This window comes from Bos mutus, chromosome 7 (assembly GCF_027580195.1).
Source record: "Bos mutus isolate GX-2022 chromosome 7, NWIPB_WYAK_1.1, whole genome shotgun sequence".
Classification (NCBI taxonomy): domain Eukaryota; kingdom Metazoa; phylum Chordata; class Mammalia; order Artiodactyla; family Bovidae; genus Bos; species Bos mutus.
In genome coordinates, this window is record NC_091623.1 from 202,757 (window position 1) to 229,743 (window position 26,987).

The 26,987-nt window shown below is 44.1% G+C and overlaps 2 protein-coding genes across 2 annotated transcripts in view; both read left to right on the forward strand.

Moving 5' to 3' along the window:
• ITK (IL2 inducible T cell kinase) overlaps nt 1-8,755 on the forward strand; it is a 62,450-nt gene extending 53,695 nt beyond the window's left edge. Inside the window, exons 13-17 of the mRNA XM_070373008.1 lie at nt 288-504; nt 1,425-1,489; nt 1,580-1,698; nt 4,628-4,785; nt 6,094-8,755. Coding sequence (XP_070229109.1) covers nt 288-504; nt 1,425-1,489; nt 1,580-1,698; nt 4,628-4,785; nt 6,094-6,165 — 631 coding nt within the window. The 3' untranslated portion in view covers nt 6,166-8,755. The remainder of the gene's footprint in view (nt 1-287; nt 505-1,424; nt 1,490-1,579; nt 1,699-4,627; nt 4,786-6,093) is intronic.
• Nucleotides 8,756-17,785: 9,030 nt separating this feature from the next.
• CYFIP2 (cytoplasmic FMR1 interacting protein 2) overlaps nt 17,786-26,987 on the forward strand; it is a 134,310-nt gene continuing 125,108 nt past the window's right edge. Inside the window, exon 1 of the mRNA XM_005908330.3 lies at nt 17,786-17,891. The gene's annotated coding sequence lies outside the window, so the exon portion shown is untranslated. The remainder of the gene's footprint in view (nt 17,892-26,987) is intronic.

The window sequence follows — 26,987 nt, forward strand, 5'->3', positions numbered from 1 at the left end:
TGCCCAAGTCCAGCGATGGCTTCCTATGGCATGGAGAATAACACCAAGCTCCTCACTGTGGTCTAGAAGGCCTGCCATGGTCTGGCCCTGCCCACTCCTTAATTTCATCTCCTACCCATCTCTCCTCTGGTTCCATGCATGCCAGTCACACTGACCTTTGTTGTCCTCACACACACCAGCTGAGTCCGTGCCATTCTTCAGCTCAATGAGACATTTTTGTTTGAGGGAGGGAGTGTATTTTGGGAGACTGAATTTAGACCATCTCAACTCTTGCCATTTTTCTCCAGGAAACTCTCTCACCCCAAACTAGTCCAGCTCTATGGAGTATGCCTGGAACAGGCCCCCATCTGCCTGGTGTTTGAATTCATGGAACACGGCTGCCTGTCAGATTACCTGCGTAGCCAGAGGGGGCTCTTTGCCGCGGAGACCCTGCTGGGCATGTGTCTGGACGTATGTGAGGGCATGGCCTACCTGGAAGAGGCGTGTGTCATCCACAGGGACTTGGTAAGAGGATGCAGGGCAAAACCTTATAAGTTCAGGGTGAAGGGGCATGTGCCAATGAAATGCAGAACTACCAACACTGGGAACGCAAGAATCAATAAAAAGGCACAAGCTTTCTTCCTTCCCGTTGCAACTTCTTCTTTCCTCCACCCACTGTGGGAGGTCCTCATGGGACTCAGTTCTGGGCTCTATTCCCAGCCCCACCTCTAACTTTCACTCTCTGAGTTGGAGTTTACATTCTTCCAAAATGAAGCTAACAGCGGCTCCTCCTTAACCTCTCTATGCCTCCACATCCTCTTGGTAAAATGAGAGAAGTTGACAACTACATGCTTTCTTAAAATGTTATCCAAGGATCTATCAGAATCACATTGGAGTGATCCTAGAACCAACCTCAGAATTTCTGGGGGTTGAGGCTCAGGAATATTCATTTTAACATGTCCACCCCATGGAATTTGCAGGCACATTAGAATTTAAGACTCACTGGATCTTTTATCAGTAAGGGATCTTCAAATCCAACACTCTGTGATGTGAATTAGGGACCATGTCATCTCCCTATTGAGGAATAGTTTTAAGAGAATTAGCAACCTAATACATTCTCACTTTAGTCAAATGGATGACAGCTTCTTCATACCATCCCTAAGGTTAACATCGGGTTGCACTGGAGCTTATAATTGGTTACACAACACCATGGATTTCTTTTTGATTAGGATCCCAGGAATGAAGATGAAAGATGAGATTTACTCACCCTGATAAAAAGACCTTACGCATTCAGTTTCCATCATGCACTAGTGATGCTTAATTAACATTTGTGAAGCTCCTTATTGCTCCCATATAAGCAAAGCACTGTGATTATAGGAGACTCCGTAATTACTGATTACTCACCAAGTTTTCTTTTTCCTTTTGTTTGCCTGTCTCTGCTCCAGGCTGCCCGGAATTGTTTAGTTGGGGAAAACCAAGTTATCAAGGTGTCCGACTTTGGGATGACAAGGTAATTTAGGGATATGGTAGCAGCAAAGTCTCAGGAATGAGACGCAGGCCCCCAGGACACTCGGACCATCTCTATCCTCTCTCTTCCCAGGTTCGTCCTTGATGACCAATACACCAGTTCCACAGGCACCAAATTCCCAGTGAAGTGGGCATCTCCGGAAGTCTTCTCCTTCAGTCGCTACAGCAGCAAGTCAGATGTGTGGTCATTTGGTAAGTATCATTCTGGCCCCACACCCACATAACCTGGGACTGTGTGCCAGCTGTTTTATTTGTCCAATTGCTGGGATGGTAAGGGCATCCCAGTGAGAGTCTACAGACTCATTATTGTATTTATTCTTGGTTATTTTTGAAATGGGGGTAAAAATTAAAAAACAGGATACTGATGACAGCTGCTGTGAGATCAAGAGATGGAGGAGTCAGAAGATTAGAATATGAGTTCCTGGAGGGCAGGGACCATGTTTTTTTCCCAACATTATATTTATTCCCACATTTAACCCTCAGTAAGTATATTACCCATTCATTCAACAATGATTTTTTTGAGCATCTACTACATGCCAGGGGCTAATCTGGGTGCTCACAAAGCATTGTTACATAGGATAGAAAAGACTTCGGGAGCCAAATTTTAAGGAGAGATAACAGTCATGTAAACAAGCTAACAAATATGTGTGTAAAGTAAAGTCAGGGAGTAGTAAGCAAGTGCTGTGAATAAAACAAAGCAGTAATGGGGCAAAGAGAGACCATAATGGAGGGAGGGTCTGTATTAAATAGCAGGATCCATCCAGGAAGGCCTCTTCAGAGAGGACTCTCAGTGACTGTTGAGCAGAGAGCTCAATGATGAGAGGAAGATGTCTCCATTTGAAGATCCAGGAAACAGGGTCTCTAACAAAGGCAGCAACAAGTGCCAAAGTTTGGTGTGTCCAAAGAAAAGGGAGTACTGACTTAGCAGGAGAAATATAGGCAATGAAATTGGCTGGCCATGGTAGGAATTCAATTTCTCATAAGTGCAAATGGGCATGAATGAAAGAATGAATGATGCCCGTGTGACAAAGAGCACTAAATGTTCTTGCTGGAAGTGTCATATCTTTGTAAATCATAGCCTGTGCATATTAAAGTGTGCACAAAACTATCCTGGACAACCTCTTTGATCTGGAGTGTAAGAAGGACTCTACTTTGGACAGGAATGGTTTGGAGTTTGATGTTGCCATTCTGTATGAAGGGAAGATTTGCCAAGTATATTGACTAGTAGTAGAAACCAGGGAGAAGACTAATTAAATCCCTTAGGAAAAGAACTAATTAGTCTTCTTCAGTACTTTAGAATGTCCATTTCCAACAGCCAAGTGGTATGTTTATTTTGAGTCCTTCTAAATTGTTCCTTGGACTTCTCAAGTGGCTCAGTGGTAAAGAATACATCTGTCAATGCAGAAGACGGAGGTTTGAGCCCTGGGTCAGTAAGATCTCCTGGAGAAGGGAATGGCAACCCACTACAGTATTCTTGCCTGGGAAATCCCATGGACAGAGGAGCCTGGCAGGCTATAGTCCACAGGGTCACAAAAGAGACAGATACGACTTAGCTACTAAACCACCACCACAACAAAAATTGTTCCTTAAAGCAGTTCCTCTGTTCAACAGGCCTAGTTATGACTTTGATAGTCAAACGAAGGTACAGAATGAACTCAGAAGAAATAAAACTGCACTAGAGCAACCTCAGATCCTCTTTTCCCAGTGCATACAACTAGGAAGGGTGTGGCCACTCCCCATGGGTACAGCTGGTCACGTTGCACCAAGCCAGTTGTTCCATAAAGAAATGTTTGCAGCCGTGGCCACTTCGTCACATTCACCCCCTGACTCGGAATGCTGTTTATCCTGCCACAGGTTGTCAGCCTAGGACTTTGCTGCTGCATCTTATAATTAGAGGACTGAGCTTAAAGTCTGTCCCTTCCTAGGATGTGTCATCTGAAGTGTCCAAAGATGAGACTAACTGATGGAAGCAGAATAGGAAGGGGAAGAAAACTGGGGTGACAGCCCTGAGAAACAGAAATGTGGATGGAGGAGAGCTCGCTGCCTGCCTCAAGGCCATTGGGCTTTGTCTTGCATTTTAAGGTTTTTGCCCTAATGAACTACTCTATTTTAAACAAGTCAACAAACCTCTTCGGGGCCTTACTCAGTTCCTCACTGCATCACAAGGTTTGCATAAAAGCAATTGTTTTCCAGCCAGCTTTGAGCAGCAAACCCCCATTTTCCAAAGAAATCTCACTAGAAATCCTGGCATCTTGGGGTGTTAAATAGGCTTATTTACTGAATTTTCCCAAACTCCTGAGGCACCTCTGAGGCTCCCTCAGAAATTCTCTTCCAGTTGTCTGGACTGGGCCCCAGGATCTGCCATTGGAACAAATTTCTGAGATGATTTTTCAAGACTTCAGATGCTTGAGGGATCATATTTTGCAAAATTCTTCCCTTGAGTTCTCTGGATTCTGTTTTGAAAACTCCTGGATTAGGTGACCTGCAAGCTCTGTTCCCACTCTGACATCCAATGACCAGATATAAAGTTGGGTGTAACATTTCTACTGAGGGCAGAAAAGAAAAAGTTATTAAATCAGAGGTCAAAAATAGACAACCTGAAGAGTTCTGCTCGGTTAACACAGTATTTTTTAATCAAATTGAGTTTATATTTTAAAACTACCAATTTATGATTTATCTTTTAAAATAAATCAGAAAAATGTGGCAATCCTGAGCCCTCATTCCCAACTGCCTTATTCTTGTTGGAGCTAAATCACAGCTGTCCCTTTGGGGACAGAACTTTGACTTCTGGTTTTCCACAGTCCTCACTAGTCCCTGTTACGCAAACTTCATTTACTCCATCCATCTACATCATATGTAGACATTTGAGTTTACATCCCCTGAAACTTTAGTTGAAGCATTTGAGTTAGATATAACAAAGGGCTGAGCTTGAACTTTCTTTCTTCAGTTGGGAAATCTCAGAAATAGTACAGGCCTAATAAGCCTTAGGTGGTTTGACATTATACTTTCTGGTGGTAGAGACTTGAATTTTAACGTCAAAGAGTCTGTGATTTCTAGATGTGAGTTTGTTTGTTATTTATGAACTTTATCACTACCTGTTTTGATTCACTATTTCTCATAGGTGTGCTGATGTGGGAAGTCTTCAGTGAAGGCAAAATCCCATACGAAAACCGAAGCAACTCAGAGGTGGTAGAAGACATCACCACTGGATTTCGGTTATACAAGCCCCGACTGGCCTCCCAGCATATCTACCAGATCATGAATCATTGCTGGAAAGAGGTCAGTAAAGGAAGTGGTTCCCCCTTCTCCCTCCCCGACATTATAATCTGTAACTTCAGGGTCTGGCCCCATCCCCAAAGAAAGGAACCCTCTCAGAGGATGAGGCAGTAGAGATGACGAAACAGATTAGCAAAAAATGACGTTGAGCACCTATTAACTGAAGGAGTTCCCTATCTCTAGAAGAGCTGGCAGAGATCTTAAATATTATTTGATTTGCAATGTAATGGTACAAGCCATCAACATACTGTCAGAGAGGAAGAGGGGGTAGATTTGATTACATTTATGTGGGCTTATTTCTGGGATCCTAACTATACTCCATTTATCTGTCTATTCTTTCACCAACATCACAGCCTCTTGATTACTAAAGCTTTATGGTGAGTCTTAAAGTCAAGGAGTGTCAGTCCTTTAACTTTGTTCATCTTGCTAGTATTGTGTTCACTATTTTGAGTCTTTTACCTTTCCATATAAACCTTAGGGGCTTCCCTGGTGGCTCAGACAGTAAAGAATCCACTTGCAATGCGGGAGACCTGGATTCGATCCCTGGCTTGGGAAGATCCTCTGGAGGAGGGCATGGCAACCCACTCCAGTATTCTTACCTGGAGAATCCCCATGGACAGAGGAGCCTAGTGGGCTACAGTCCATGGGGTCCCAAAGAATTGGACATGACTGAGTAACTAAGTACAGCACATAAACCTTAGAGTCATTTTGTCAGTATCTACAAAATAAGTTGCTCAGTTCTTACTGTGATTGTGTTGAATCTATAGATCAAGTTGAAAACAAACGTAATCTTAACAATATAAAGTCTTCCTATACATGAACATGGAATATTTCTCCATTTACTTAGATCTTCTTTGATATCTTGTTTTAGAATTTTATATTTTTCCTACTATAGATCCTGTATACATTTTATGAGATTTATACCCAAATATTTACTTTTTTGATGTTATTTAGCACTTATTTATGTTACATTTTATATATGACTTTATTTCATTCTCGCAACAATCTTATGAGATAGATAATATTATTATTCTCATTTTACAGATAAAAAACTGAGGTTCAGAGACGTTAAGTAACCTGTTTTAGGTCACACAGCTAAGTAGAAAAGCTGAAATTCAAAAGCAGGCCATATTTTGATTCCAAAATGCCTGCTGTTAACAACTAAGACACAATGCCCTCAAATACAATCTATACAGAAGCATATTTAAAAATCAGTAAAAAGTATTGCAGTTTAATTCTGGTTTGCTTTAGAATTACCTATGACACACAAGTACAAGGAAATCACAGAGTAACCTTTCTTTCTCTTCCTAGAAACCAGAAGACCGGCCACCTTTCTCCAGACTCTTGAGTCAACTGGCTGAAATTGCAGAATTGGGGCTTTAAAAGAGACTCAGTGCTAGGCCATGGGCTACAGATCCTAAGTGGGGGAAGGAGGTCTTCCCTTCACAGAGCATTAAAAGCTGCCACCAGCCCAGGACTCCCCAGAGGCAACTGGCCTTTCGCACCAGTCCCTAAGCTGCCACGGAGGCAACAGCCTGCTAGAGGCTGGCACCAGGCCACAGGCAGAAGGCTCAGCCACTGCACTGGGAGCGGGGCCAAAGCAGCAGTGATGTCCCTACCCTTCCTCCAGCCTCTTCTGAGTAATGCACAAACCTCAATCAACAGCTTTAAGGCAACACTTCTTGCACTTCTTAGAGAAGGGAGAGATGGTGTAGGACCCTGGATTATTACCTTCATTATTATTTTAAACATGGACCTAAAGTTCATGGTCAAGGGATTCTTTATTTGACCCAGCAATACAGAATCCCAGAATATGGGGCAAGATGATCAAGGAGCATGACAATTTCTCAAGGAGAACTAGTGAGTTAATTAAAGTCACAAAGAGTAAGCTCTGCCTCTGTGATGCTGTCAGCCACAGCTTCCTGCCTCAGAAGATGATGGAACAACTGCTTACCTCAGAGACCGGATATGCTGAGAAGTAGCTTTGTGAGGTTTTACTCATAGAGTACACTGCCACCTCTTGAGGAGAGCATGATGGACTGGGGTGAACAATTCTGATCCCACTGCTGGAGCATTGGGTATCTGGCATCTGGGCAGAAAGAGGATGTCAGATGATGGAACCACCTGGTACAAGGAAAGGCCTTAGGTTGTTACCACTTGGATGCTCATCTTTAGTACCAAGTCAAGCAGGTGACTCTGCCTCCCCTTCCATGCCGAATGCTTCCGCAGGCATCCTGGGTGGGGGTGGGGGGGCGGGAACCATGGCTTCTGTAAACAATCAGACCCCTCTCTGCATTCTTCCATCCTCATCAACAGAGTACAGACTTGTCCCAAGCACTGTGGCCTGGCAGAGAAACTGAAGCTTGTTTCAGCCCTAGAGATTTGCAACTTCAAGGTTGAGACTTCAAGTCTCTCTAAATTCTAAGGGAGGAACAAGAGGTCTGTGTTTGCTCAAACCATCTGTATGAAAACTTAGTCAGGTACTGAGTCGGGGGCTTCCAAGATGCACAAGGATGCCTTTTGTTATTGAGCACCTGAATATGCAAAGTGAAAGTGTACAGAGCTAAGGACTTATCTGCAGAATCTCAGTTCACCCTGAGTTTACACCAACACTGTGAGGTATTGTTATAATTCCCATTTTACAGATAATGGAACGTTGGCTTTGAAAAGCTTGGACACCTGCCTGAAGTGACAGAGCTAGGAAGTATTAATATAGAGCCCACCTCTGTCTGACTCCAATGCAGTTTCTCTATTTTTATTCAATACTGCCTCCTACTGAGGGTCAAAGAGATTGCAGAAGAGATAAGTACAGCAGAGGGGAAGAACCAATAAAGCCCACACAGCACCATCAGCAAGTAAAGTTGATCCTGTATAGAGCAGTGTGGTTGTCGATGTAGCCCTCCAACTTGGAATAGGATCTTTATTTCCTCATCTATATCCTCACCTTCATTAGAGTTAATGACTTTGGAGTTATTAAAGGAGTAATTAACCCTTTGATTCACTCAAACCACCAGAGTAATACTGCAAGAAGCTGTTTATAGATGGGCTTCAAAGTGGCTTTAAAAGATTCTCCTGCAGAAGTATAAATACTTCCTTTAATTATCACTTCAACTTTGAACTGGCTGCGGTCTTCTTGGACACTTTCTGGGAAAGGGTATTCCCTGATGTGAGAGAGATTTAATTTTCCTACCATGTTCAGATAAAACTCTCAGAGTGATTACTGGATGGTGTTGAAGTCAACTCTTTCTAAATCATGTGATATTTTGACTGCCTGGTGATGCAGATGCACAACTTTTAACTACAACTATTGTGACACTGGTAGCTTCGAAATAAAACTATCATTCAGAAGATGACATTCTTCAAACTTATCCAAAACCATCCCTGTTTACTTTTTTGGCATTTTGTACATTCTTTTTTGGAACCTTTAATTAGAGATGATTTCTGGAACATCAAGCCTAGAAGGAAAACATCAGAACTGACTGATTTTCTGTGGTATGGTTTAGAATGATTCTCCCCTGCATGGTATTATCTTGTTCAAGCTCAGATTCATTGAGGCTTTAACTCAACACGTGTCAAGAGTTTACCTCTCAGTGTTCTGAAAAATGGACTTCCTGCCTGTTTGGACTTTTTTCCCCTCTCACATTTTGAAAATGGTGCCGTGTGTTTACAGGGAATTACCCTATGCAAAGTTTTGGTTCTAGACGCATTTGATAGATTCTGCATTGTGTCCTTTTAGACTATATATTTATATTTTACTAGAGTGAATATTTATTACTGTACAGTCATTCACAATTAAAATGTTACAAATATCTCCTATGCTTTGTAAAGCACACCAAGTTAAAGGCTGGGTCTAGCAAATAAAGTTGTGCATTTTAATGAATATGGTATCTATAGCCTGGGTCCAGATTTAGCCAAATGTCAGACAACCAAAAGTTTTCCTTAAATAATAATGGTTACATAGTTTCACATTACACAGACAAGTAAAGACTATATATCACTTAACATTTTTTTCATCAAGTAAATATCAAATGCTTCCTATGTTCCTTTGATTGTTCCTTCCTATGTTTTGTCTTTGCAGAAACAAAATTGAGAAAGACACAGTCTTTACATTCCAGGTATGGTTGAGAAGGCAGACATATACACAGGCAAAATTATAATATGGGAATTACAGCAACAACAGGAATAAGGTCAAAGTAGAGAAGAGCTCATAAAAAGTAATGGAATCTCTCAAAGGGCAATGTCAGTAGAAACTTTCTAGAATCTTGCTACTCAAATTGTGGTCCCTGGACCAGCAACAGCAGCATTACTAGCCTGTGAGAAACCCAAATTCTCTGCCTCCACCCTGAGATACACTGAATGAGAATCTACATTTTAACATGATCTGATCATATGTACATTAAAATTTTGGAAGACTACCACAGAAGACATCACATCTAACTCAGTTTTGAAGATGAATTACGGGATTTTTAGGCAAGCCAATGGGCAGAAATAAGACAAGTATTTTCCAGGTAGAAGGATAGAGGAAACAAAACATATTGAGAAGCTATTATCTGTTTATCATTGCTGGAACATAAGGAGAGAGAGAGAGAGAGTGTGTGTGTGTGTGTGTGTGTCGTCTCAGCAAAGGTGAGGATAATAAAAAGAGTAGACAAATTGAAATTAAGGCTATAAATCTACAGACAAGGACCTAGATTTTAAAACACACACACACACCCAAAAAAATACTGGAACTCTAGTTGTAGAGAAAAAAAAATGTCTTTGAATAAAGAGAGAAGGTCAAATTTGCATTTAAAAATATATTCTGGCACCAGTGCGGTGAGTGGATTTGAGAGAGGCAAAGCTGGTGCAAGAGAAACCAATCTGGAGAAGATGTCTGCCTTGTTCCTAGTACCAGATTATTGTTCATACTCATTCACTGCCATCTCCTGTGTGGGTGACATGTGGAAATGTAATTTGGAGTCTTTAAGCCATAGTTCAACAGCAAGGCACATCTATTCTCCTTCTTAAAATCCCAGTGGAATAAAAGCTGGATTATTATAATTCTGGTATATTGAGCTCTCCCTGTACCTTTCATTTCACCAAATGCCCATGTCTACGGCAGGAACCAGCTTGTGCACCAGAGGACCATTAAGGACCAGTGAGAAAGCCTTTGGCTTCCACACTGTCCTTTGTGGAACTCACCTCTGGGCTTGACTCCCACTGGCAAATGACCCAGAGAGGAAACTTATAGAGCAGGTTGGATGAGCAGATCTGCTTCTCAGAGAACATTTATCCTGCAGACTCTACTCTGCCTGGGATCTCCCAACACACAAGACCACCACACTCAGGAAAAGGCAGAATATATGCCATTCAGCAAGAGGGGCAGGGTGTGTGTGTGTGTGTGAGTGCAGAAGGAGCCGTAGATTTTTTTGAGCGGCTCAGAAAGGTGCTCTGATCAGGAAGAGGGGGATAGAGTTGAAGCTGCATTCAAACAGAGAGCACATATTTTCACTTAGAGTAGATATTTATTTGCAGTGACTTTGAGGAAAGTGCTAGAAATTTGGTGCACCAAACTCACTGCCCAGAACCACCCCTTGGTGGCAATACTGTGTGTGAGGGAGTGGGGGTGGTATCTTCTATGACTGTGATTCTTCTCAAGTTACCATGAGCAACTGGCTTCTGGGATAACAGAATCATACAGATACTGTTAGAAGGAGTTTTAGAGATCCTTTGTTACCATTCACCTGCTATTTCTTGGCACTATGTCAGGCATATATGATGAATAAGATACCTTATCAGGTGAGGACCAAACACACTGCAGTCAAATTAAGATAACTCAAGGAGGGCCTATTACAAAAGAACTACTTAACACAGTGTGGGTTTAGATGAACCGCAGGAAGTAGCAAGAAGGAAAAGAGCTGCCAAGGAGCAGTTACTATCCCCAGGCCCCCAAAAGATGAGGAACTGGAGCAGTCATTTGACTGCGGAAGCAGAGTCACCTGGAGAAAGTTGCCTTGAGAGGACAGGACCTTTAGTGAGGGACAGAGGAAGCCCAAGGCAACATCACAAGGAGGAAACTGCAGAATAAATATGCTGGCCCCACTCTTCCTTCCCCCATCAACTGCTGTGGCTGATTGTTGGCCAATCCCTCTGTCCTCTGGAAGTCAGAGGACAAGGAAATTCTAGTGCAGTTGTCTACAGGCCAGTCTCCAGGCAAGAAGGCAGGGTGAGAAGAGTGAGAAATAGGACTAGAGGAGCAAGAGAAGATATCCAGTACAGAGGCCAACCTTCCTGTAAAAAGCCTCAGCTAGTAAAAGAAAAAAAAAGTCCAACGCATAAATAAATGCAGTTGATCCTCCTTATTTGCAGAGTCTATACTTACAAACTGCCTACTCACTAAGATTTATTTGTAACCCCAAATCAATTCTTGCAGCCTTTCCACACACGTCATTCATGACATGCCCATGCTCAGAATCATGAAAAATTTGAGTCACTCTACAAGCACATTCCCAGCTGAGGTTGAACAAGGCAACGCCTCTGCCTTCTCATTTCAGCTCATACCATAAATTAGGGTCTTTTCTGAGGTCTGTTTAGTGTCACACTTTTTGCACTTGTGTACACTGTATTGGTCATTTTGCTGTTTAAAATGACCCTTAAGCATAGAACTGAGGTACTACCTAACGTAAGTAAAAGAACACTGTGATGTCTATTACAAGGTAAACGTGGGTTAGGTGAATTTCACTCGGCATGATTTATGATGCTGTTGACTGTGAATTCAATGTTAATACATCCACAATACATACTAAACAAGGCATTTTTGAACAGAAATACGCATAAAACAAGATTATGTGTAAATCAGGTGACTTTATAAAACATAAACACAAAATAATGAAAATCGACTGTGATCGCAAAGGGTTGCTGGAGGTCATATGATGGAACAGAGGTCACAGTACAGTGAGTACAGAGAAAGAGTGAAAACATGCAAGGGACCAGGCAGGGCTTCACAGAGGAAGTGATATTTGAGCTGTGTCCTAAAGGGTGAATGGGAGTTCCTAAGAGAGGGAGGACCTAGAAGAACATGTCAGACCAGAGAAACTAACATGCATAAAAACACATCTTATTCCACCTTCTTCCCCAGCATTATTTCTATGTTAGCACTGGGAACCTTGGGGCCCAAAGCCAGCAGGTGCTGGAGAATCAGTTAAAGGAACTTAGTGGATTCTGGTTCCTCACCATCCAGATTCACATCTACTCATTCCCCTCTCCACCCATCTAGAGCTACCAAGGAGTTCCTGGTCCCTTTTCATTTTCTCAGGTTCATTTTGAGTACAAACGTCTATAAGCTGAGACAAGCTACACATTTATTTGCTTTTCTGGTGTGTATATCTCAAAGCACTTTCCCATCTAAGATGATGTTTGATCTCTCCAGCAGCGTTGAGATGGAAGAGTGGGTGAAGAGGGGGTCTCACTTGATAGAAAAGGGAAGTGACACACAGCATGCGTGATGTTGTAGAGCTACTCAACACAAGCAAGATTAGAACTCAGATCTTATTCCAAATCACACATTCTTCCTAGAGATCATGTCAAAATTTGAACCATGATGATAATTAAAAAAACAAAAAAACAAAAGCTCCCATTTTTGAGCACATATGATGGCTCTGCTGAGTGTGACACTGATTGTTTCATTTAACCTTCCAAGAACCTAAGGGAGAGAAACAATTATGATCATCTCAATTTTATAGATGCAGAGTACGGGGCTCCCTGGTGGCTCAGACAGTAAAGACTCCACCTGCAATGTGGGAGACCTGGGTTCCATCCCTGGCTTGGGAAGATGCCCTGGAGGAAGCATGGCAACCCTCTCCATTCTTGCCTGGAGAATCCCCACGGGCAGAGGAGCCTGGTGGGCTTCAGCCCATGGGGTCACAAAGAGTCAGACACGACCGAGCAACCAAACACAGCACATGGGGCTCAGTAAACTAGGAAAACCATTCATGGTCCCCTAATTAGTAAGAGGCAGAATGCAGGCCTGAAGCCAGACCTGTCTGTTCCCAAATTCCATGCTCCCAACCATTTGGTGGGGTTGATTATAGGGCCACGATGCCAGCCCCTGAGAATACAGTGGCACCAAACTCACTGTACCTCAGCTACACTGTTGCATTCCAAATCTGGAATACGCTTGAGGTCTCCTTATCAGTTCTTATCCAAAATTACGACTTAGCAGCAGCAGCAGCAGCAGTATTTGTTTAAATAACGACAAAAGTTTCTTTGCTGTCAAGTTATACATAAAATACGTGACCTTCAGGGGAGACCAGTTCTCTAGAAGTTGTGAGATGTGAGCAGTGAGAAAAAGAAAGCAAAGAAGAGAGGGGATGTCCCCAATATTTCACCTATAAATCAACAGGATTCTGAAGATTTTGTGAGGATAAAATTTGCCCATCCATACACAGTACTTGGCATAGAGACTGATTCCAAAAAAACATCCAATAACTGTTTAAAAAATCTGCTTTAACAAATTATTTCAGATTCAAAAATGGAAATAGGCAACCCAGTTTCCTATGAAAAGCCCTGGGTCTGGGTCCAGCTGACCTTGGGCAACCCTCCCCTCTCTGGGCCCCCATTCTTTCATGTGTAAAATGAGGCAATTTTAACCAAGTGGTCAGGCTTTATCTAATGGACAATGTAAATTGAGCAACTGACCATCAAGATTCTCTTTTCCTGCTAACTACATGAATGTTTGACTACATGAATCAAATCTGTAGCAAGCTCATTGCACATGGAGATATTTTTTTGTATTTATTCACATTTTTTCTCCATCTCATATCCTTTTTCCTTTGTTAAAAACATTATTACTGATTTAGAAACATTTTAATACCATATGTCACTAAAACTTGTATTAAATATGTTTTTTGAATAAGATGACACAGTAATGAATACAAGGATTCTGTTTGGGAGGAGGGAAATAAGACTATATATAATTTGGTTAAAAGTTAAAAGCATGAGCTTTGGTCTCACTTTCTTGAGCAAGTTATCTAGCCTGCCTTAGCTACCTCAATTATAATATGGGATTAATGGTTACACTTTCCTCACAGGATAATTTTAAACATTAAATGAGATAATGCACTTGATAAATGTTAGCCATTATTAACATTTATATTTCCTCTCTTCAGAACCAATTCTGTTGTTGTTGTTGCTGGAATGTGTCTTTTTTATTTAAACTTTTTATTTTATACTGGAGTATAGTCAATCAGCAATGCTGTGATAATTTCAGGTGCACAAAAGAGCGACTCAGCCACCTATTTATGTGTATCCATTCTCTCCCAAACGCCCCTCCCACCCAGGCTGCCACATGACATTGGGCTCAGTTTCCTGTGCTATACAGTAGGTCTTTGTTGGTTTAGCCGCTGTAAATCTCACAATGTGTACATGTCTACCCCAAACTCCCTAACTATCCTTTCATGCCATTCTTTCCCCACCGGTAACCACAACCCAATTCTCTAGGTCTATGGGTCTGTCCTGTTTTCATAACTAATTCTTACGCCCACTCCAGATGCTCCACTATTGGTTTCCATGAAGCAAGGTCTGCCAATGGATTTTAAACGGAGACCTAGGTGTCCTAATTGACTTAGGGCTCTTCTAAAAACAAGGCAACGTTGCCACACACAGAACCACAATACGTGGCCTATAGCTTTGCAAGCGGCAAAGCAATTCTCGCCTCATAGCTGTGGTCCTCTCACTGCTGATGGTGCAGCCTGGGTTGAATGCGAAGGATATCTGTCTGAAGGCAATAGAGAGAGAGCTACAAGTTTCAAGCAACATGTAAGCTAAGATTTCCCTTTCAATTATTTATTCAATCCACTTTTACTATTATTTCTATTATTTTACATAATAGAACACCTGTTATGTACTAGGCCCTGAAGATTCAATAGAGAGTAAGATACCATCTCTGCTCTCTTAGATTTTATGTTCAAATGGTGGTATACAGGCAAGTATATCAATAATTACAACACAGCATAATAAGTAGTAAGGTAGAGGAAGCCCAGGGAGTATGAACGCTGACCCTAATCCAATTCAAACAGGGAGGGGTCATGGAGGAAGTGACAGCTGAGCAGATATCAGAAGGATGACTTGAAGTTAGCCAGCATTGTGGGGGAAAGTGTAGAAAGTGCAGGAAATAGAGAGATTGTGCCAAGCAAAAAAGCCCAGACTGTGCAAAGCCTAAATGCAAGAGAGAATACAGCAAGTTTGGGAAGTGTAAAGATTCCTCTTAGCTGAAACAAAGCAAGCTTTTTCACAGCAGAAGAGACTGGAGAGGTATGGAGACAGATCATGCAGACACTTGCGGGCCCTGGGAAGGAGTTCTGGCTCCATCCTGAGAGCAGTGAGAGCTAGTGTACTTTAAGCCTGGCCTGGGCATGTCCTTTGTTTTAACTCACGCAGTATTCCACAAGCAGCGGGACCTTGGAGTACATCTAACCTACTTCATCGTGCAGATGAGGAAATAGGTGAAGTGACTTATCTCAGGTAAATTAGTTGCAAAATCAGGACCAAAAGGCAAGCCTCCGTATTTCCAAAGCAGTGGTTTCAATAAGATCATGTTGCTTCTCCTCGTAAGCAAACAGAATTCAGGGGTCAGGAAATTATTTTTGCCCAAGATCTAACCAAATATAGACATAATCATCTTTTTTTGTTTGTTTTTAAGCAATGTGTTCCTGCAAGATGAAAAGACAGGGAAGGAACCACAGGGAGAAATATGTTTTCCAGAAATTTACAGCATCTAAAATAATATGCCATTTAGAATGAAAATCGAGTCTCTCACTGTTACATATTTGTAATAACTGACACCCAAAATCCCAAGGATCACAGTAGGAAATTAAAAATTAAAAAAAAAGAAAAGGAAATTTCACTTCTGGTTTTCAAAGCCATCCTCCACAAACACCCCCACAGCCTTCTCACATGGCACCAGTGAGAATATATATTAATATATATGACATATATGTATATATATATATATGTCATCCTTTCTGAAATAGCAATCTAAATTAGAATGAGTGATGTAACATCAAACCACAAAGGATTATGAATGCTGTGTGCTAGGGAAATGATGTGAGATCAGTGAGGGCAAAGACTTTTACAAGTTCTTTGCTGAATGTTGAATAATGGGGCTCCTCTATAAATAGCCCTGATAGGAATAGCCGAGTGATTAACTAGAAATTTGTGAGCCCTTCAGAAATATTTCAGAAAGGTTCCCCTGTAGCAAAACTTTACCCCTTAACTTTAAAATGTCTCAAGTGTTTTCAAATTATTTACCTTGTGAAGTAGGAAAAGCAATTCATCTTCCCACATTGTAGACAGGGTGGCATCTGAGGCACAGAGTGGTGAAGTGACTTGTTCAGGGATCCCAGGGTTGGAATTCAGTGCTGCCTGACTTCCCCTGGCTTGAGGGCCCACTAGGAAGCTTAAAGAGACCTGTTTCTGTGGAGAGCACTAAATGAGGTAAGTCTTGAAGAGAAAGGTGCCTGTCTTCTCAGTTCTTTCTCAGGTTTTGCCAGAAAATACTTCCTGTTACCGTGTATTTGCCTTTCTGTCCGTTAGGCAATTAATTCTTCCTGAATGAACTAAAAGCCTCTTGATGAAAGTGAAAGAGGAGAGTGAAAAAGTTGGCTTAAAACTCAAAATTCAGAAAACTAAGATCATGGCATCCGATCCCATCACTTCATGGCAAATAGATGGGGAAACAATGGAAACAGTGACAGACTTTATTTTCTTGGGCTCCAAAATCACTGCAAATGGTGACTGCAGCAGTGAAATTAAAAGAAGCTTGCTCCTCAGAAGAAAAGCTATGACCAACCTAGACAACATATTAAAAAGCAGAGACATTACTTTTCCACCAAAGGTCTGTGTAGTAAAAGCTATGGTTTTTCCAGTAGTCATGTATGGACGTGAGAAAGCTGAGTGCCAAAGAATGGATGCTTTTGAACTGTGGTGTTGGAGAAGACTCTTGAGAGTCCCTTGGACTGCAAGGAGATCCAACTAGTCCATCCTAAAGGAAATCAGTCCTGAATATTCATTGGAAGGATTGATGCTGAAGCTGAAACTCCAATACTTTGGCCACCTAATGTGAAGAACTGACTCACCGGGAAAGATCCTGATGCTGGGAAAGATTGAAGGTGGGAGGAAAAGGGGATGACAGAGGATGAGATGGTTGGATGGCATCACTGACTTAATGGACATGAGTTTGCATAAGCTCCAGGAGCTGATGATGGACAGGGAAACCTCATGTGCTGCAGTCCATGGGTCCACAAAGAGTCGGACACGATTGAGGGACTGAACTGAACTGAATGAAGTTGAGGGAGGTCCCTGCTTAAGAGATGGCAGCTTCGGGGCTTTGCCCCCAAGGAAGTGAAAGGGAGGGTGAGAATGTATTTCTGAACAAGTGGAGCAGTATTTGGGATCAGATTCTGTTGGTGGAAACCCCTTCTCCCCAACCCTCAGGTTTATTTTCTGTCCCTTCACTCTGTTCTTTTTCTTCACAGAATGTCTCTCAGTTGAAACTGGACATTTGCTAGGTAAATTTATCTGGTCTCTCCTAAATAGATATTAAGCTCCAAAAGGACAGGGAGTCTGTCTTTTGTACACCAGTGCCTACTCTGCTCCTGGCACGGTACTTGGAGCAAAACAGGTGCTCGATAAATATTAGGGAGATAAATGAGCACTTGGAAATACTGCGAGGTCTATGAGATACCAAAGGAGCCCAAAGCTTCAGTCCTCCCACAGCTGCAGGTGTGGCTTCCAGGTCTGGGAGCTCCTGGGGAACAAGTCCACCCTAAGCGGCGCTGTTGGCTCTCCTTGCTGGGGTGAGTCAGAGATGCAGGCCAGGATGCACGGGCCGGCCTAAGGGGCGCACTTGGAGCCCCTGGCCGCAGCCATTTCCGGCTCTTTGTGTGACAGCCGCGGCGGCGAAGGGGCGGGATCTCGGGAACAGAGGCGGAGCCGCGGTGGGTGGAGGGGCGGGGCCGAGGGCGGGGCCCAGCGCGGCGGCCGCCAAGCGGAGCCCGGCAGAGCATCCTGCGCCCCGGCGCGGGGCCCCGCGGTAGCCTCTGGCCGCTCTCCTAGACCTGCCCCAGACCCAGGTAAGACCCAGGCTCGCAGGCCTTGGGGCCGGCGTGGGGACCGGGATGCTGCTGGGCATGGCGACGCGGCCGCAAGGATGCGCGAGGGGTCTGCACCCCTTCTCCGAGCCCCGCGAGGGTGCTCGGCTCGGCGGCTGGACTAGCGCGGCCTGGGAACCCCGAAACCCTCCGAAGGCTGGGCCTCAGGTCCGGAACAGCCCCGTACCCTCTCCGGCCCACTCTGGGCCCCGAAGTGCGTACCTCCTGCGGGGAGGCGCCGACGCACGGCGGAGCTGGGGCGCGGCGGTGGTGGCAGCAGCAGCAGGTGCGCGGCCTGGGCCGGAGCCACCGGCCCGGGAGGACGCGGCGCTCATCCCGAGCACCGGAGACACCTGCAGCGGCCGCGAGCCCGGCGGCGGCGGTGGTCTCCCCGCACCCAGGTACTGCATAGCGCCGGCCGCCGCCTCTGCGGCCGCAGCCACCATCACCTCCTCCAGGGCCAGCGAGGGCCTCCTGGGCCCGCCTGGCAGCCTCCTTGGGCTCACAGCTCCCTGCAGTGAACGTGAGATGGGTGGGGCGAGGGGCGAAGAGGCGATGTTTAGGGGTGCGGGCTTTAATGAGAGAGGAGACACGCCTGACCCGCTTTGAAGCCTTCCGGCCTAGCATCGCTCTCCCTGCCGGCTGTCTGGGGGCGGGAGAGGAGGTGGGGGAAGCGGGGGAGTGGGCTGACTCCTGGGGTAAAGGTTGGGTTTTCCTGAGCTCTGAAGACTCGGGAAGATGCCTACCTGTCTGTAGCGGCATCTGCTTTTCAGGACATCCCTCCCCCTCCAAGGGTACACCGTGTGAAAAGGAAGAGAAGGGCGTGCTCTTCGTGTGCAGTGGGGGCGGGGGTGGGAAGCATGGTCCGACAGGAGTATGATTCTCTGTATGGAGAACCTGGCAGAGCAGGACCCTAGGACTGCCCAGGTGCCCTCCCCAGCCCAGGGAATTTGACTTTGACCTCTGCTTGCCTGGTTTCCGCAGCACAGCAGAAAGACTCGCCAAGGGTTGATAGGCCCTTACAGCCAGGCCAAGAAGAGGACAAGGATCTTTTCCTGCCGGCTGGTTTGTGCCTTCACGGCTAGACCGGGAGCATGGGGCAGTCCTGCCGGCTTGCGGAGAAAATCAGGAGAGTGCTGGTTCCCACACTCCCCCTTTCCACCTTCTGCCTGTGTCCCCAGCGCAGTGGGTGTCTTACCTTACTCCTGGGCACAGGCCCTGTTGCAAGCCGTGCTGGCAGGCATGGAGATCACAAATGCTGGAGAGCAAAACATCTTAGGTTTATCTTGCTGGCAGGATGGTGAAGGACCTAAAAGTTGTTTCCTCCACGATCAGACCCCTAAGACCGCCCACCTCCAGTTCCAGATACTGCCCTGCGGAACCACCATCCCCACTGGCTATTTGCCTATGTCAAAAATTGTTTTCAAGAAAGGAGCCAGTGAACACATTAATCCTCAAGAGCTAAATACACAAGAATCTCCCATTAGACACAGAGCAGGTGCTTCAGAAGTCATTTGACCAGAAAGGAAACAGAAACTTGGAGGTATTTTAATGGAAAATAAAGCTTTAAGTAAATAATATTTGATATCTCTAGTGGTGGAATTTCAGGCAGTGGGCTGGAGGTGGGGGTGGGGAACTGGGTAGCAGTTTAGGGGAACAGCTTGCTGAAATGACAACAGCTAGCAGCTGTCAGCTCTGTTTGCTTGCTGCAAGGGCAACTTTGGCCCTGAGGACAAAAATACCATAAGAGTTGTGTGTGTGTATATTTGTGTGTAACTGGTCAGGGTTACTGTCACTCGAGGGTATTATTGAGCACCCAGTGACCACTTGGAGGAGGTGAGACTTTCCCATAGAGAGTTACTTGTTGGCACTGGCTGCCATCTGCCAGGGCAGCTCCGAGGCCACAAGGAGAGTGTGTTATTGCTCACAAAGCCAGTTCCTCTGGCTAGTTCTGCAGACTGAGCCTCTGGCTGGGGGCATTAGAGCTCTGCTCACTAAGCTGCTTTATTATATTTTCTGGCCAGTTCTGACTGGTTCCGTAAGCATCCAAGCCTACTTTGTTCAGTCCCTGCTGGAAATGGAAAGAGAAAAAGTCATTTTACACATTAGACCAGGAGGAGGGTGTAAAATCCACCAGGATCAGAGAGTTTTACTCCAATCAAATCAGAGGCTGGCCCACAGAAGACAGTAGACAAGAAAATTTAAAAAGTGGAAAAAGGTCTTGAGGGGATAGTGCATGTCCCCTCTGATATATTACGCCCTCTTGGGCATTCAGAGGGCCTCGGCTGCTGTCATTGACCAGAAAGCTGAATTAGGTGATGAATAAGCAACAAGCTGATTAACATTGGGAACAGCATTCCTGGAAAACAGTGCTGAGCTCCTCCAGCCTCCACATTTGATGATCAGCCTACCCTCTCAAAGAGGTTTCTTTTGGCTGCTGTTGGCCCCAGGGTTCCACCAAGGGCTGCACAAAATGGCCTTTTATAGCCTCCATGTGGCTACCATAACAATGAGTCTATTTCTTTACTGGCAAGTATTAATTATTCACTTGAAGTTGACGAAACCAGACATCAGTCATCTCATTGGAGCTTTTGTAAAAGGCCTTTGGTCTTATTGTTCTGAGGAGCATAGCTGAGTTTAGGGTCTAGAGGATGGACCCTGCATTAGTAATGGAGGTGGAGCAAGAGGGTGGAGGATGCTGCCGCCCCTGGCAGTGACACAGTGTGCCAGCTGTGGTGGGCAAAGAGCTGGTACTTCATTGGATGCTCTCATTAGACAAGGGCTGCATGAAAATGCTATGTAAACTGTCTAACACATAGTAAATACTATTTTATGTGTGTGTCTATTGTTGTAGTGTATTAATGACATAATCATTAAGAATGTGACTCATGCTACATTATATATTGTGTCAATTTAAGATGACAAATTTTTTTATTGTTGTCATGGTTGATTCTGCTAAAGAATTCCATGGCTTTAGAGGGCCTCCCACCAGGAAGGTTCCACCCTGGTCACCCAACGGACACTACATTGCTGGTGGCCATGTCCAAGAACAGCCCTTCTGTGAGTTGGTCAGTTAAGTCTTCACTGCGTGGGGATGAGGAGCGACAGGAGTTCCTTGACGTGCTAAGAGGAGTCCAGTTTGGGAGAAGGAGGTGTCGTCCACACAGAGTTCTTATCAACCCTTGTACCTCCAGAACGTTCCTGGATTTTGCTTTTCCCAGGGCAGTTGGTCTCTGTGACCATGAAACCCAGTCCCAGGTTGAGCTGCTAAAGGTAGCCAAAGGAAAGCCTGATAAGCAGGGATGTCAGTAAGGGCTTCAGCTGGGACACGTTCCTGAGTAGCGCACTGAAGGTAGATGTAGCTGGAGTAGGCAGACAGAAGGGGGAAGGAATTTACTGAGCAGACACCCAGAGGTAGTTCTCACATTTCAACACATAGATCAGGAAGGACCTCTTCCTCTGTGTACATTCAGCATTTTGCAACCCCACCAAAAATGTTAAGGGCATGCAGGCAGAGAGAGAGCAGTATACTGTGGTCTTCAGACGCAGGATTTATCCCTGCCTTGCTGTGTGCCTTTCAATCAGCCACTACCTCTCTGACTTTGAAAACTGGGGAACTGAAAGCAGCCTGCCCAGCTCATTACCTACCTTTTGCCACGGGAGCCCACGGATGAGATAATGTCTGTAAACCCCAGTCTGAGAAGAAGAAAAGGCCCTGGAAACAGAGGAGAGAAGGAAGTTCCTGAGTGTGTGGCCCTTTTAGATGGCTGCCCTCCATTCCTAAAGGGACAATTTATTAATTATATATTGTGTGTCAATTGAAGAAGACAAATCTGTGGTCTCTCTGTACCCCTGAGCCAACTGAAAGGGAAACTGAAAGGCACTTTGTGATTCACGGATTCTATCAAGGCCCCTGGAAGGCCTTGTCTGTACAAAGACACTTCAGAATGTGGTCAGTGGCTGTGGGACGCCTCCCAGGATGCAAAGAGGTTGGGTACCGGCTACCGCGCCCTGGCCACTATGCTGAGGACTGTGTGCGATGTGCCTCAGAGGACCACCAATCAGGTCATACTTCTTGCACCCTGGCAGCAGAGGTGAAAACAATGTGGGCGCCAATTCTTGAAAGAAAGTGTTTTGAAAAGGCAGAGCTTGGGTTCAGGCAGAATTTCTTGCAGAGATCATTCTGGCTAAGTGGCATTTTGATAGACTTGCGGCAACTCAGCAACAGTATAAGGAGAGGAGAGAGTAAACATGACCTGGAGAGCTGCCCAAGAAAGACTCAATGATGACATCATCAATAGGTCTTTTGATTTCGTGTTTGCATCATCCTTAGGCCATTGTAGAGCAGTGGTTATCGGGCATTTATCTCTTTATGGAATAGGGAGATATTTAGTGTGTCCATGGTGTGTGGTCTCTGTCTTCTAAATAATGCAGGAGATGAGGTCCTCTGCAGAAAGTAAAGGTGGTGGACTGGTAAGGAGAGTGCGGGAGGTGTCCGGAGGTTTGGAACAGCTGCCTTTGTGGGTGGAATAAGAAATCAGATGGGAATGAATGAGAGCATTGTCTAACTGTACCAAAGGCCCAGTTGAGATCAAAGAGACTCTGCAGGGCTGACCCTCAAAGAAGACACTCAGTAGCTCAGTGTTAAGTGAAGGGATACCTGAGAATGATATTCTGTTTGTGTTTTTCAGTTGTGGTGCTTTAAGACCAATTCAGGCAAGATATGAACGATGAGATAAGAATCCAAAACTCAGGGTCAGCCATCAACCTCCAAGAATGCTATACATTCATAGGGGAAAGAGAAATGAAGTTCTGCTTTTTATTTTTTTGAGGTGGAAACAATGACAGAAGAAACTTCTAAATATATCCCCTTACATTCTTATTACAATAAGACTGACTTAGATATGGTGCCTTAGGGGCCCATGATGATTTAAATTTTGTGTTTTTTTTTTTTTTTTTAAAGAAGACTTTGATTGTTGACCATTGGCTCTTGCATTCAGCAAATTGTTCATGAAGTGTTAGTTAAGCAAGTAATACCTAGGATGTGCCCAGCTCTGTGCTAGTTGCTATGGGTCAGCCCCCGCAAAAGATGACAGTTAATCCTTGTCTTGTCACTTTTGGTGATTCAAAGAATTAGTAAAATATAAAGCAGTTTATAATGCAATAGGAAATTATGGACTCCAGATTGTGAGTGCTTTGGAAATCCAAGAAGTGAAGCTTGTGATGGTTCAGTTGGTCAGACCTTCATGGAGGAGTCTGTCTTGAATTGGGTCTTGACACTGATCAAGGGTAGGATATGAGAAGGAGAGAAGACAGTTCACTAGGGAGTAGAGAGAGCTTGACAAAGGCATGAGGCAAGAATGTTCATGGGCTGGTTTATGGCACCCTGCATACTCAGACCACAGAGGATAGGCCCTGTTGGGAAGCGTGGTCTTGAAGGACTCCCTTTGGATGGAGTGTCCTATTTATAGTCACGGTCATTTGCTTTTGAGTTGGAATGACCCTGAGAGAGGTTCTGGTTCAGTGATTCCTATCTAGTTGTTTTGGGATTTGCTTTCATTTTTCCTCAGTGCATTTGATGAACAGTGTCAACATACAGTAGGTCACACCCAGCAGCCAGTCCCCCTCCCAGCTGTAGCACAATTTTCTTCCACTCAAGAAAAAAGATGAACATTTAAGCAATGATTCCGTGAGAGGACTTTGACCCCTCCCTTACATATCATAAAAAGCAGCTTGTTTGCCAGCCTCATTTCTTAAACTGTTATTAGGACAAGTTGCCGCAATAACCTTCACAACAGAGGTTTTGCCATCGTGGTTGAGAACCACTACAAGACCAACCTCCATATTTTACGGGCGGGGAAATTGCCCTTTTAGAGTGAGGCAAAGGTTCAGGGGCCGATGTCAGTCTTCAGGCTGAGCCACATTCAAGTTGCAACTTCACATCCACGAAACAGGTTTCCGTGCTCCAAGCCAGTGACTGAACAAAAGTCTCGCTCTTTGTTTCCACAGCAGATGTGGTGGCTTCCCTTTCTGAGTTTTAGCAGGTGCTTCTGAGAGGCAGCTCCCCTCTCCTCCGATACAAGTCACACTGGTGCCCCGCCTGCCCCCGCCATGGTGTCCTGTCCCAGCAGGAGCAAATCAGCAAGCTGCCTTTGGTGGCAAGACTGCCCCTCCCAAGAGGGTGAGATCTGCCTGGGTAGGTTGTCAACAGAAAGGCCTCCTCACCCCTGGCAACACAGGAAGAAGCTGAGTGAAACGGCAAATACAGTGATAAGCCCTGTAGCCTCACCAGCATGTTTTCCTTTGCTGTAAACAGAGAAGCGGGTAGGCCTTCTCCAGAGACCCAAGTCGGGGCTGACCTGGACTTCTCTGCTCTGAGCTCAGGTCCCCTGTGTGAGAGAAGCTGCAGGGGATGGGGCTTCTGAGCCCCGAAGTCCACAGGGAGGGACTTGCTTAGCAGAGGCTGCCTGAGACAGCGCTGTGGACTGGGCCAGCTGTCTGATTGCCAGCAAGGAAGCCTTGGGTTGTTGTCTTTTAAATAAATTTTTAAATTTTGATCAAAGCCATACATAGACATGCTTGAAAGAATCAAATAGTATTGAAAGACTCAGTGAAAAACAAGCATCCAGTGCCCACCTCCTGTAGAGGGCTGCTGCCTTTAACTCACCGTTTCTTCCAGTACTTGCCTCCAGATCTCTAAATGATATGCTTCTGCTGCCGTTTCTTGATTTATCTGTGCTACGCACTGTCTCTTCACTTCCTGCTGTGATGGATGAAGAGTTCACTTTCTGACACCATCCTCCTCCCTCTCCTGCCCGCATCTTACAATATAGTAAGAGCTCTGTTTTAACCTAAATTATGTTTAAAGCATCTGCATTATGAAGACTTGTAAATGATGACCCCTAGAGAGCCACGGTATGTCCTTTGATTGTATTTCCTTTCTTACATAGAGTTTTCTTTTATTGCAGAATTAGAATTCTTCCTCCCTGGTTCTCTCCCTCCTTTCCTTCCTTCCTTCCTTCCCTCCCTCCTAATATTCCTCTTTTTCATTTATAGCACTGTCACATCAGGTTCCCCTCAGTCTCCCAGGAAGTTGCAATGTTGGCCCAGCTCAACCCCTAACTACACAAGGGACCCTGCCCAAGTCCTCTCATCTCTTGACCTCAGTGTCCTCATAGTAGAAAGAGAGAGCTCAGGTAGGAGACTTGTCCTCATTCTAAATCTCAAAGCCTGTCACCCCACCCACAGATTTTTGTGTCTGAGGAGTCACTCCTTGGCAGGACAGTCCCAGGCCCTGGCCACAGAAACAGGCAGAGGAGGGCCCGGTTTGGGCCCTGCCTCATGGTATTCTGCTCACCCCACAGTCCAGGGGCTCCCCCTGGGTCGGTGTGGCTGTGTCTCTTGCTGTCCTTTTCTCTCATGTTCATTTTCATTCATGCATGTAAGGTCAGCAGACTCCCCAGACTCCCCAGGCTCCCACTCCCGCTCTCTTTGTCCCGCTCCTGCTTGTATTATATATACCCTAAGGTCTCCAAAAGTGGTCATACAAATTCTAACATTTTTTGGTAACAGCTTTATTGAGTTATGGTTCACATACTGTATAATTCACTCATTTAGAGCATACAGTTCAGTGGTTTTAGTAAATTCACAAAGTTGTGCAACCTTCGTCAGGATGAATTTTTATAACATTTTCATCACCCCAGAAAGAAACATCATGCCCTTTTAGCAATGCCACCTATTTTCCCCAATATCTACCGCAAATCTAGGCAATTACTAATCTACCTTATTTCTCTGTGGATTTACCTATTCTGGATATTTCCTTTAAAAAGCATATTGCGCTTCTTTCAGTATAATATTTTCAAAGTTCATCTATGATGTAGCATGTATCCATAATTCATTACTTTTTGTGGCTGAATAATATTCCATAGTATGAATGTTCCATATTCTATTTATTCATTCATCATTTGATGGACATTTGAGTTGTTTCTACTTTTAAGCTATTATGAATAATGCTACTATGAACATTCATGTACAAGTTTTTTTGTGAGTATATATTTCCATTTCTTTTAGGAATATACCTAGAAGTGCAGCTGCTGGGTCTTATGGTAACTCTGTGTTTTAAACTGTGAGGAACTGCCTCACAGTTTTCCAAAGGGGCTGCACTCTTTTACATTCCTACCAGCAATGATTGGGGGCTCCAATCTCACACCTTCACCAACACTTGTACTTACCAGTCTTTTTTATTATAGCTATTCTAATGGATATGAAGTGATATCTCATTATGATTTTGATTTGCATATCCCTGAGGACTAAGAATAATAATTATCTTCTTATGTGATTATTGCCCATTTGTATATCTTCTTTGGAGAAAAGTCTGTTCAGATCTTTTGCCCATTTAAAAATTGGATTGTCTTTTTATTTATTGAATTTTAAGAGTTCTTTATATATTCTACATGCCTAGAAGATATATGATTTCCAATTTTCTCCCATTCTGTGGATTGTCTTTTTACTTTCTTGATAATGTGATAATGTCCTCTGAAGTACAAGTTTTAATTTAATTTTGATGATGCATAGTTTTGCCTACTTTCTATTTCATTGCTTATGCTTTTGGTGTCATTACATATTTCATGATTCCAAAGGTTTACTTCTTTTTTTCTGTAAGAGTTTTAGCTGTCTTTAGCTGTTCATGTCTTTGATCCATTTTGAATTAATCTGTTATATGGTGTGAGATAGAGGTTAAACTTCATTCTTTTGAATGTGGTGTCCAGCCATCCCAGAACCATTTGGTGAAAAGAGAATATTTTCCCCATTGCATTACCTTGGAACCCATGTCAAAAATCAATTGAATATAAATGTGATACTTTATCTTTGGATTCTCAGTTCTTTCCATTGATCTATATGTCTGTCCTTATTCCCCACTGTTTGATTACTGTAGCTTTGTAGTAAGTTTTTAAATCAAGAAGTGTATATCCTCCAATTCTGTTCTCTTTTGAGATTGTTTTGGCTATTCTAAACAGTCCCTTGAATTTCCATGTGAATTTTAGGAACAACTTGTCAATTTCTGCACAGCAGCCAGCT